General features: G+C 40.1%; 2 protein-coding genes across 3 annotated transcripts in view; one reads left to right on the top strand and one right to left on the bottom strand.

The window, feature by feature from the left end:
- Positions 1-12775, top strand: part of LOC110615207 (histone-lysine N-methyltransferase ATXR7) — an 86537-nt gene that overhangs the window by 28525 nt on the left and 45237 nt on the right. The gene's annotated exons all lie outside the window — the stretch shown is intronic.
- On the bottom strand, positions 559-6263 carry LOC110615245 (probable cellulose synthase A catalytic subunit 3 [UDP-forming]). 2 transcript variants are annotated; one of them, XM_021757031.1, is made up of 14 exons: positions 5700-6263; positions 5437-5632; positions 5143-5354; positions 4922-5033; positions 4640-4814; positions 4153-4419; positions 3714-4059; positions 3467-3604; positions 3259-3384; positions 2947-3159; positions 2615-2864; positions 2182-2378; positions 1734-2084; positions 559-1612 (listed from the first exon to the last, which is right to left on the bottom strand). In XM_021757031.1, exons 1-14 carry the CDS (start codon positions 5778-5780, stop codon positions 1028-1030), a joined length of 3249 nt encoding a protein of 1082 aa, XP_021612723.1. In that variant the 5' UTR covers positions 5781-6263; the 3' UTR covers positions 559-1027. The 2 variants fall into 2 exon arrangements, with proteins under 2 accessions (XP_021612723.1, XP_021612722.1); XM_021757030.2 differs by having other exon boundaries at positions 2594-2864.

Consider the following 12775-nt stretch of genomic DNA (forward strand, 5'->3'; position numbering starts at 1 on the left):
GGTCCAACTCAAAGAAACAGAACCCACACTGCAATGAAAAGGAAATACTTGCTCAGAATCGCATTGAATGCTGCTATTCAGCTGGGTGGACAAATCGAGCATCATTGTAGGGATCGAACCCATTTATGGGGGCTCACGTGAGTTACGTCCTTCCCGATGGTTCACTATCTTTTATGTTTCTATGCCATATGCATAACGTTGAATTGCAGTTTTCCTATCGATTTTTTTCCCATTTTCGAATCGATTTTTTTTTATTTTTCTGAAAACACTACGAGTTAGTCACTTGCCAGTATCATTTTGTCATATCCCATATGCTAAAGCCAAGTAACTCAAAAGTTTTTAACTGCTAAACTCAGACAGCTCATCAAATTCAAGGAAAACAAAAAGAAGCATATTCGCATTTTCCTTTTGCCTGGTCGTTGAGAATTGAGATACAAGCTGGGATATTTTCCTCCTTTATTACGTTCTTTCGTATTTTTCCAGTTACGGTGTCAGCAGTACAGTATCGTGCGCACATCCGCATCGACGATCAGAATCAGACCCATAATCAGGCAGAAATTACACAGAAGTATCAATTTTTCTTTTTTCATTTGTACCCTGGTAATTACAAAAACGTTACAGTGTAGGCACATGATTTTGCCTTGTTCACAGATAGCGGGATAAACCCACTTTTATTAAATCAAATGGAGAGAGAAAGAGATGTGGGACAGTTATAATAACCATAATAATAATAATACTACCTCCTTTTCCCTTCCCTGTGGAAATAATTCTAGTAAAGCATCTGCTGTAGTCTCTGTTCCAATAACACAAATAAATTCAGGCTTGACCCTTATGCAATTCCTTGGCCAAAGAAGAGGAATGAGGAGTTTAGAAATATATCCACGCCATGCCATGCCATGCCTCAACAAATAATTCAGTCTACAGTATGCGAACCTCACCAACCATACATCTTTTATCTTACATACCACGGAGAACACGTATTTTCAATCGAATAATGGCCCATCGTTTAGCAGCAAATACCGATATGCTAATTACAGTCCAAACCACATTCTTCCAGAAGGGGGCCATCCGACTTGGCTAGGAATGGATCTATACGAACCCACAGAAGGGAGAAGATGGAGGCAAGCAAAATTGACCACACAATAATGATTGTGGGAGTTCTGTTCTGCCGACCAAGTAGACCCTTGAGGAAAGGATAGAGGTGAACTATCACCCAGAATGCAAAGAAAAGCTTACCAAACAGAGGCCCCCACGACTCATACCCGTTATTTATTGCATTCGAGACACCAGCAACTACTCCTATCAGGTTTATGATCAGCAGCGTTGTCGGTGGAATGAGCAATGTGGTCCACTTAAATAGATACAGCTCTGAAAACTCATCATCATCCCCTCCTTTTGCTGTCACTGTGAAGTTTGTATCAACACCAGCTATGACCTTTAGGAGGCCCTGGAAGACAGCAAATAGATGTGCTGACACACCTCCAATCACCCAAAATTGCTCATTTCTCCACCAATCAGCAATCCCCACTCCACTCCATCTCATTTCCAGTATACTCGTTGCAAAAATGCAGATGAAAAGTGACAAAAACCACAAGCTGGCAACGTTGCTGAGCTGCAATTTAGGGAAAAAAAAAAAAATCAGACGTGCATCATCTCAATTACAATTTAGCAGCACTTCAAATAAAGAAACACCATCCTCTCCATGACCACTTGTTCTGTTAGAAGCAGCATACCTCTGGAGTGATAAATTTGCCAGTTAGCAAGCACACAGCAGGGAGAGTACAATATGCCAACAGTGGAATAGATGTCAATGGGTACACTGTAGCATTTATATAAGACAAACGTTCTAGCCACTTCAAACCTCCTCCATAACCATACCAAAGAGGACAGTGCCTGCTCAAAAATATTTCAACAGATCCAAGAGCCCATCGAAGAACTTGGTGTAGACGATCAGAAAGATTGATGGGCGCTGAACCTTTAAATGCAGGTCTATCAGGAATGCAATATATTGATCGCCATCCATGGCAGTGCATTTTAAAACCCGTCAATATATCCTCTGTAACTGAACCATAAATCCATCCAACCTGGAGAATTGAAAGAAATTTTATGCTGAGCCAAGTCCATAACCGACAATGATTATGTAAGTAGAAGGTCGAATAAAAATTTAAGCATTTCTTTTACCTCTTTTCCCCATTCTGTTTTATCTTCATAGCCACAGCTAATAACATGGATGGCTTCTTTAAGCAGGGATGCAGGGCTGGCATTTTTCAGTGAACCACCATCTTCTAGCAGTGTTGATGCTACAAATACAGGAGATTGTCCAAACTTCTTTTCCAATTTTTCTTCTGACATTGCAGCCACATTTTGGTCTTCAATTCCTGCATTGAACCCTTTCAAGTTAGTAAACACAAATATCAAGCCAGTTGGAATATTAACAAGGAACGCTTTTTTCATGCAGGCAAAAGAAGAAGGAAAAAAAAAAAGAAAGAAAACTAATGGTAAGTTTGTGAAAAGAAGTCTGAAATACAATGGCTATTGAGACGTAAAACTAATGGTAATTGTGAAGATACAAGTGTCGAGTCTCTAATGTTACCTTCAATGCCCTCTTCAATACCTTCTAAAGCAGGTGAAAACGTCCTTGAAGTCTTCTTCTTCATCTCTGACTTAGGTTTGTTAGTCTTCTTCTTCTTTTTCCTTCCTGAAGAACAACATCCACAGCACCACTTGGGCAAGCAGTTGCATGTCCTACTTGGTGGTTTCTTTGCTTTTGGTGCATCAAAACCATAGAGTGCCTGCCTTCTGAACACACACCCTGTGCCGACATATATTGGTCCTTGAATGCCATCCAAACCTTTCATGTTGATCTGTAATGGAATTATAGATTAGACTGTGTACAGAAGATGAACAAATTTCTGTGGAGTAATTAAATGAGAAAGTAATGCTTACGTCAAAGAAGACAATGTTCCGGTTGGCATATCGATCATGTCTGTCAATACCATCAAACCTTTGTGGGAACTGGACATAGCACACTCTCTTTCCAAGCAAAGGATCCATCATGAAACACATTGATTCCCTAATCGCCTTACTGTTATTAAAGTAGTGATCACAATCCAAATTCAACAAATAAGGAGCATTTGTGAGCACAGCCGAAACCCTGACCTGTTTGTTGGAGGAACAAATTTTAAATAAGAATATATCGACTTCAACTACAAAGGTAGAAAGAATCTTAACATGTTTTTCTTTTGTTCAATTACTAACCAAAGCATTCATTGCTCCAGCCTTTTTGTGGTGGTTAAATCCAGGTCTCTTTTCTCTGGAAACATACACCAGACGTGGTAATTCATTTCCATCTGTGTCAAGTCCTCCACTTTGGCCAAGGAAAACCTACAAAAAGTATCAAGAACACTTGTCATTCCAGAAAAGAACTCAATCAAACCACATTTAATGAAACCAAATATTCACATACTTGAATCATTCCAGGATGATCACGAACATTATTCCCAGGCCATAGAGTCCCATCCTGCATTGTCCACCCCTCTTCTGGGACCTTTTGCGCCTTGGCAACCAAAGCATTGATCCGAACTTTGAACTCTTCATATTCTCTCTGCTCAACAAGTAAGTGGATTATAATACTGGCCAACAAACACACAACACACACATACATACAAGGAGGAGGGAGTGAAGACAAATCTCAATAGTGGAAGGCTCAGCACCTTCATTGCTCTCCGTTCCTTCACAAATGAAGCCTGCACCTTATCTTTGAGATAATCCATCTTTTGAGCAAAATACCATTCTGGTGCCCTTGGTTCAATGTTAAATTTCTTACAGAAAGGGACCCACTTTTTGGCAAATTCTGATGTTTCTGATAGTGCCTCAAATGTCAGCATAGCAGCACCATCATCAGAAACATAACATGAGACCTTGTCAACGGGATAATCCACTGCAAGAATGGACAGAACTGTGTTTGCAGTCACCAGTGGGGGTTCTTTTAATGGATCAACCGTACTTACAAATATATCAATTGGAGCCAGTTGAGAAGTTTGGCCTTCCTTCTCATACCTAAAAGAAGAGGGAAAATCTTAGCCATACTCATTTAACATTACGACTGTAAACACAGTAGCAGCAAATCCTGCAAATGGCGTAATTAGTTACCTGAGGGACAATCGATCCAGATAAGTTTCTCTGTCAATAGGGAGCCACTTGGGGAATTGATCAAGAATCCATGAAAGAGCGAACCAAATCTCACAAATAACAGATATGAGCCACAATGCATATGCATCATTTACAGGGTGTGTGACTCGATAATGGAAGAAGAACCCAAGAACTACAAGTCGAATAATGATAATGATCCGATAAGGATTGATTTGGCTGGAAGAAATCGGCAATTTTCGGGACAATGGCTGTCTAGCTTCATCCATTCTGATCAAAAAGCAACAAAATTCAATTTTATAATCAGCACTTATAGAGAGCACTTGTTGCAGGGTTATAAGAAATTCATGGTTCAAAAAACAAGGTTATTGAAAGTGCATCGTAGTGTCCCGAACCATCATTTTGACGTGAAAAGGAGAAACTGAATCATTTAAGGGAAAATAGAAAATAATAACAATAATTAAAAAGAGAGGTTTAAACGGGTGCTTACAGTGGCAAATCAGGTGCATCACCATCATAGTCCCAGTCTTTGCCGCCATTTTCATTCTTCATCATCTGCAGTTTTTCTTGCTTTTGTTTCCAATTTTCCATCCTCTCCTTCCAAGCAATACTTCCATAGCCATAAGCAGCCAAGTCCTTGGAAGGATCCATGGATCTGGGTTGCACTGCAAAGTGAGGTCAAATACAGCAATTAAACGATATAAGCAATGCAGCATAGAAAAAAGAGCAAATGATCAACTGATTGAAACAATTGTTCTTGAAAAAAAATTACCAGGAAGGGCATGATCCGAGAAAGGAAGAGGATGAATTCTTTTGTTCCCACCGCCCCCATTGGACATGAATGAAGGGACCAAGGCATGTTGTTCGGGAGGAATGTCATCAACCTGCACCGACAGCCAAACATTATGACGCAGCAAAGGTTAAAGGACAACGGAAATATTGTAAAGCATAGAGTAAAGTAAAGAGAGTAAGTAGAGGGAAGAAGGGTGTTACCGTTCGACCGTCGGTAAGCAGAGGAAGTCGCGGCAGAGGATGGAGGACTTGATGAGGATCGGAGTTATCATATGTATGACCGTAATGAAGCATAGCATCTGACGCAAGAGGATGCTGCATATCCTTTCTACTCTTTGTTGCATCAAAATTGAACTCATTTTCCAAGTCATCAATGTCATCTTCTTCTTCGTCTCCCTCAACTCTTGCACAGCCTGCCTCAATTACCCGCATAATTCAGTTCATTTCAAAGAAAATAATAAAAGCAAACAAGTGGATAGCTTATTCTTTTGTTACCTTTGAGACGCTTGAACCTGGTCTTGCACTGAGGACAGACTTGAGTTCCTTCTCTGCGCTCATACTCATAGCAAGTTCTGCAGATTGGAAAGGCACACTCATTGCAAGCCACAAACAGCTCCCCATCCACAGTTAGCCCCACATCGTCTCCACATATGTGACATATTTGTCCACTTAAATGCTGCAGCGGTTTCGGCTGCAAGACAAAGAGAAAAGTTTCATTAACTGAATGCAGAAGAACAGAGGACTCAGAAGGAGCTTACAGCAGATTCTCCATCTCTACGAATGACAACGAGCTCATTCCTATTGTGAGAGCCGGCCACCAAGCCTGCACTGGCCTCCATTGGCCTCTGCAATGGTCCAGATCTGTCAAAAAGAAGCCCAGAAGCAGGAGAAGTCTCTTGGGTTTCTGCAGTTAAAAAAGAAAAACTGGAGGACAGCAACAGTAACTGAGAACTTGAGTGGAGGGGGAGCTTTTCTTCAGCTTCGTGTTTTCGTAATCCTCCAAGTCCACTCTCGTTATCATTCCTTGCTTCACTTCTCTATCAGCAATCAAAGAATTAAAAGCACTCTCTGTTGCTGGATGACAATTGGCATCTTCCTTCTTCCTTCTTCAACTTGTCAATTATTCTTATTATTTAATCATTATTGTTCTGGTAATATTTTCACATCATGAGAGTTGAGTAAAAGAAAGCGAGATGCTACCAGTTCTTTGTACGACTACATAGATGCATAATCTCGTCTCTTGTGCTGTGTGGGTGCGAGTTGGTTGTTGCCACTGTGCTTTCTTTTGTTCTGGCCTTTGTTAATTCTTATCAACTTCTCCGCCGACACAACTAATGGCGTTATTAGCACAGATGAATAGAAGGGGACGGCTTTGACATTTTCGGTAATTAGCTCTGAAAATTACCCATTATACTACACGCCAATTCAGTATCATCTAATATTTAATAGTTTTTATATATTTTTTATATTAAATTTGATTTTATAGTTTTATAATTATTACATTAAATTTTCAGTATTTAATTTAATAATTATAGGACTCAATTTTTTTGTACAAAATCAAACTTATTGATTCAGTAATTACACATTTATAATTTGGCTCTTGGGAATAATATCTTCCAAGGTGTTAGAAGAATCTCGCGAGGCCCTCTCTACCACTACCACAATATTCAACCTTAATACAACTTTTAATCATAAGAAACAGCTGTCTTTTTTCATTTTAAAATTAAAAATAATTAATAATCATCAACATCTATATGAAAAAAAATTATAAAATTACAGTGGGATTTTATAAAAGCAATTAGAGGTAAAAATATCCGAGTCATCGTTTGAAAGGATTCTGAAATATCTGTCAGTAGTTAAAGTGTCTAGATCGAATTAAAAACAAATTTTTATTTGATTACGAATAAATATTATTTTTAAAATTTTATTAGTACGTTAGTATTTGAATTTACTTAAATTATTATTAGAATAAATTCAAACTTTTAATTTTTATTTTAAAATTTATAATCTATGTGATAACGTATAAAAAATAAGATCCATTAAGATCATGACACGTCTACATAAGATTCAGAAAAGTTATGCTTTCATCTAATCTGACTGGCAAGAAAAAAAATCAGATCTATAAAGAACGAGAATCAGACTACCAACATTCCTAATCCTGTCAAAATCCAAAGCGCACGGATAAATCTCTTCAAAACTCGATATTGAATGCGAGCACGATCGATTTTAGTGACCAAAAGGAACCGCCTCTATATAAATCAGGTGAGTCAGGCACGACCTAATGAAACTAGGGCAATGTGCCAATCTCCAATACGCTGGTCGTCTCTTTAGTACATCACTAGAGTTATGAACGTGCATGTAGTAAAATAGAATGACGTGACATACATGAAAGACAATGTATGACCGGCTCTACATTTATTAGTCGAATGCCCAGTTGCTTGACACGTCTATAGGAGGACATCTCTGTCCAGTCCGACGAGAGATGACACAAGTGGTGTCGGCTGATCCAACCCAAAAAAGGGGCTCTAGAGCCCCTTCCTCAAGATCGAGCATGAAGAGATCCATATGAAATCTCAAAAATATTCTCGACTCATTGAACTAATCACAGATCATTCATCATTCAGTAAACCAAACCACAGTCCAGGTGTCCGCATCTGGTGACCTCGTAGGATCTCAGATCATCAATTGGCACCATCTGTAGAAACGAAGGACGTCGCTGGAATTTCTACCGCCAAAAAAGGCTAATAACCAGAAATAGGAAAGACTAGAGGGAAGAGAGATGGTGGAAAGACCCGAGAATCACCAGCTACATCTATAAGTCACACGGTGAATATCAGATAGAGGAAGATACTAATATGAGAAGAAAGTGCAATACAAGGGTGATTCATTAATCATGGGAGAAAAAGCTGTACAGATTCTTTCTTTAGATTAAGGTGCTTTGTTATCATGACTATTTACATAAGTTAAATTTTAGATGAAATTCATGATTACATAAGCACAAGAATGATAATATTTTAAAATAACTTAAAAGCTCTCATCGATGATTAATATTAATATGAATTCACTAAGAAAAAGATTATTTGTTTAAGCATGTTGCTGTGTGATTTGAAAACTATGAAATATTTTATACATGTGAAATGTTATTTATTGGATTCGAATCATATGAGCTAATATGGTTGGTCAAATTAATATTTGCATTCATTTGAAATGTGAAGCTAAGTATCTTGCATGCCACAATATTCATTGATAAATATTATTCAATCAATAACGAGCATTCTCGTTACATATACTCTGTGCAATCTTTTATTTTGCAGATAAATTTTAAAAGTGAGAGAAAGACTAATAAGCCCGAAATCGCCAGCAAAGTCACGAGTCTGAATTCTCAAAATCGCCAGTAAGGCCACAAGCCTAAATTCCGGGAATCACCATTAAGGGCACGAGCCTGAATCTCGGAATCGTGAGTAAGGTCACGACCCTGAATCCCTAAAATCACTAGTAAGACCATGAACCTGAATCTCGGAATCGCCAGTAAGGCCACGAGTCTGAATCCACGGAATCGCCAGTAAGGTCATGAGCCTGAATCCTGGAATCGCTAATAAGGCCATGAATTTGAATCTTGAAATCACCAATAAGCCACGAGCCTGAATCTCGAAAATCACCAATAAGACCACGAGTTTGAATCTTGAAATTGCCAAAAAGGCCACAAGCATGAATCTCATAATCACCAGTAAGGCCACGAGCCTAAATCCCAGAATTTCCAGTAAGGCCATGAGCATGAATGAAAGAGAATCAAAGCTAAGAGTCTGGAAGACGCGTAAGAGCAAAAATGCTCGGATGAAGACCTACCGTTGAGAGCTCGGAAGATGCCTAAGAGCCAAAGTGCTCAAATAGAAACGTAGGGCTGAAAGCCCTGAAGATAACAAAGCAAAAGTGCATAGAAGGAGACCCAAGGCCAAGAGCCTAGAAGCCACCTAAAGGCAAAAACGCTCAGACTAAGGTTCAGGGTAAAAAGCTTGAAAAGCGATCAAGAGCAAAAAGCCCGGACTAAGGTCCAGGGCAAAAGAGGCTGAAAAACGTTTAAGGGCAAAAAGCTCAAATAAAGAATCAGGACTAAAGAGTCAGGGCTAAAGAGTCTGGAAGCCGACTAGAGAACCAAAGAGCTCAGACGAAAAATCAGGGCTAAAGAGCTTGGAAGAATACAGAGAGCAAAAATGCTCAGATGAAGAATCATTGTAAGAGCCTGAAAGATGCATATGGGCAAAAACGCTTGGACTAAGGTCCAGGGCTAAGAGCCCACAAATAATAAACAGCCAAAAGCGCTCGGATGAAGACTTAGAGCTAAGAGTTCGAAAGACAACAAAGAGCCAAAAGTGCTCGAACGAGACCCAAGGCTTAGATCTTGAAAATTATAAGAGCAAAAGTGCTAAAAAAAAATTAGTGCTAAAAGCCTGAAAGACGCTTAAGAGCAAATTACTTGGAAGAAGACCTAGGGCTGGGAGCCCGAAAGACCTCAAGAACAAAATGCTCGGACTAAAGTCTAGGGCAAAAAGCCTAGTAAATAACGAATCAAAAGTGCTCAAACAGAGACTCAGGGCTAGGTGCCCAAAAGATAACAAAGAGCAAAAGAGCTCGGACGGATTACCAGGGCTAAAAAAGCCCGGAAGAATATAAGGAGCTAAAAGCGCTCAAGAAAAAACTCAGGGCTAAGAACCCGATGCACAAGAGCGAAAATGCTCAGAAAACGAATCAGCGCTAAGAGCCCGAAAGACGCTTAAGGGCAAAGAGCTCAGAAGTCGATCAAGAGCCAAAAGAGCTCGGACGAAGAATCATGGCTAAAGAGCCCAGAACCCAACCTAGAGCCAAAAAGTTTGGACGAAGAATCAGGCTAAAAAGCTCGAAAGACCATAAGGAGCCGAGAGCTCGGATGAAAGATCACGGCTAGAAAAGCCCGGTAAAAAGCTAAAATGCTTATAACTAAAGGCTAAAAAAGCTAGATAAAGAGCTCAAATGCTTATAAAAATATTCAGGGTTAAAAAACCCCAAAGATGATATAAGTGCTAAGAAGCTCGAAAAAATAATTTAGGTCCTGAAATAGCCTAGAAGGTCCTTTTTGAAAGGAGTACAAATTGATAACATGAAAAGAAAATAATCATGACCTTTCAAAATTTTTAAAACACAGATCAAAGATTACTTACAACAACTTGCGATAGTCTTTATTATGATCTTTATCAAGTTATGAATAACCTGCTGACTTAACGAGATATTAAAATCTCATATAAACGACAAGGCTGAATATACCCAATAAGAAAAAGTCCAACAGAAGGGCAAAAAATATCAAACATTGAATAGCAATAAAGAAATGAAAGCAATTTCATTAAATCAAAAGATGTGTGTTACAAGAAATTAAAAATCTTTTACCAACAAGGTTAAGACAAACAGAAGTTTGCCATATATTTTCAAATAAATTACTCTTGAACTTCCTTAGACGAAGCAAGTTCACCCAACAGGTCAAGCTGAACCCTGGTGATAGCAAAAGTAGCACGACCAGCCTCAACAGTCGAGTCTACAATAATAACATCTCTCGGGAGAAAAACTTTGGCATTTACGGCATCTGGAGCAGTGTGATTAACAATCATCCAACTAGCTGGATCATTATCTTTCTCTGGGGTACCTCTAGAAAAAGAGACGAGAGTCTTGGAGGCAGAGATCCTCGAGATAGGAGTCTTAGTAGGCTTCTCAATTGGGCGATCGTTAGGGCCATACTTCACGTCCTCACCATTAGAATCACACTCAGCCGGTCGACGAGCACTAAGAGACTTGCTTGACTCATCATGATCAGCCTTTAGCCTCAGATTATACCCATCCAACCATTGAAACTCCAGAACCCATTATTTGATTTGGTGATCTTAAAAAAAGACCCTAAAATGAAGAAAGACCCTAAAATGAAAGATCACCCTCAAAAAGAAAGAACACATATAGGAAAGTCTTAAAAATATTAGACAAAAAGGGCAAGATCTGGATGCGTAGACCAAAAAGGTCAGGTCGATAAGGTAAGATCTGGAAGGACAGACTACTAAGGTTAGGTCAAAAGGATAAGGCTGGAAGGGCAAGACCTAGAAGGGCAGATCAAGAAGGGTAAACTACTAAGGCAAGGTCGGAAGAGTAGACCACCAAGGTCATACCTTCCAAAAGAAAAACCACCAAGATCAGATCTCTCAAAGGGAAGACTATCAATTTGATGTCAAATCAGCAGATCAGATTCCCTTCTCCAACAGTCATAAACAATACTCGGAGAAGTGAAAGGCATATGATAATGTATAAAAAAATTAGGCCCGTTAAGATCATGACATGTATACATGAAATTCAGAGAATTTGTGCAAACCTTTCTATCTGGTCCGACTGGGCAAAAGAAAGCTCTACCTATAAGGAACGAGGATCAGACCACCAGCACACCTAACCTTACTAAAACCCGGAGCAAATGGGCAAATATTTTCAAAACTCAACATTGAATGCAAGTGCGACCAACCTCATTGACCGAAAGGAACCCACCTTTATATAGATCGGGTGAGCCGGACATGACCTGATGAAACTAGGATAAGATGCCGACCTCCAACACAGGTTGGTTGTTTCATCGATACATCACCAGGGTCATGAACGTGCATGCAGTAAAACAGACTGATGTAATGTACAAAGTATAGGTTAACTGGCTTTGCATTTATTAGCTGAATGCCCAACTGCCTCACACGCTTGCAGGAGGACATTCCGTCCATTCCGATGGGACATGATATAAGGGGTGTCAGAACGATCAACTAATATATATATTATACATGTGAAATATTGTTAGTTATGAAATATGAAACTAAGTGACATGTGCGATATACTATTTATTGATGAATATTATTGAATTAACAACGAGCATTCTCGTTATATACGCTTTGTGCAAGCTCTTATTTTGCAAAAAAAATTCTAAATCTTGTGCAAGACCTCAGTGAGGCAGGTGACTGGCCTAGGAAAATGACTCCCGGCACCACAAAACCGGCTGAGATGATGAAGCGATAGTAAGGCCAATGAGCTTGAATCCCATGCAAGGCTAGAGAGACTGGAAGCGACAGTAAGGCCTAAGAGCCTGAATCTTGTGCAAGACCTCAGTGAGGTAGGTGACCAGCCTCAGAAAATGACTCCCGGCACCACAAAACCGGCTGAGATGACGAAGCGATAGTAAGACCAATGAGCCTGAATCCCATGCAAGGCTAGAGAGCCTGAAAGCGACAGTAAGGCCTAAGACCCTGAATCTTGCGCAAGACCTCAGTGAGATAGGTGACCGGCCTCGAAAAATGACTCCCGGCACCACAAAATCGGCTGAGATGATGAAACGACAGTAAGGCCAATGAGCCTGAATCCCAAGCAAGGCTAGAGAGCCTGAAAGCGACAGTAAGGCCTAAGAGCTTAAATCTTGTGCAAGACCTCAGTGAGGTAGGTGACCAGTCTCGAAAAATGACCCCCGGTGTAACAGCCCGGCCCTTTTCGCACGGCACTGTTACCGCTCACAGCCCGTGACCTACCTCTGGGCCCAGCCACTGTGAGCAGCTCTTAACATCCCTTCACCCTCACGGGTTCCGGGCAGGATTTGTCCCCTTGGGTTCTCGTCAAACGCATCCTTCCCCAAGTGGATTTGGCCCAAATTTCCCTTAGGAAATTAGGTCGCCTCCCCCACTGCTCGAACCCTTGACCTCCCACTTTAAGGGAATAGTCTGGTGAGAGTGAGTACCAATTGTTCCATTGGAACAACTGGTACTCACTCTCACCAGACTATTCCCTTAAAGTGGGAGGTCAA

This window comes from Manihot esculenta, chromosome 5, assembly GCF_001659605.2.
Source record: "Manihot esculenta cultivar AM560-2 chromosome 5, M.esculenta_v8, whole genome shotgun sequence".
Lineage (NCBI taxonomy): Eukaryota > Viridiplantae > Streptophyta > Magnoliopsida > Malpighiales > Euphorbiaceae > Manihot > Manihot esculenta.

Coding starts and splice junctions, on each gene's coding strand:
- LOC110615245 (XM_021757030.2), bottom strand. CDS start 5,780: ATGGAGGCCAGTGCAGGCTTGGTGGCCGGCTCTCACAATAGGAATGAG. Junction 5,034..5,142: donor TGCTTACCGACGGTCGAACG/GTAACACCCTTC, acceptor CTGTCGGTGCAG/GTTGATGACATTCCTCCCGA. Junction 3,160..3,258: donor CTGGAGCAATGAATGCTTTG/GTTAGTAATTGA, acceptor TCCAACAAACAG/GTCAGGGTTTCGGCTGTGCT.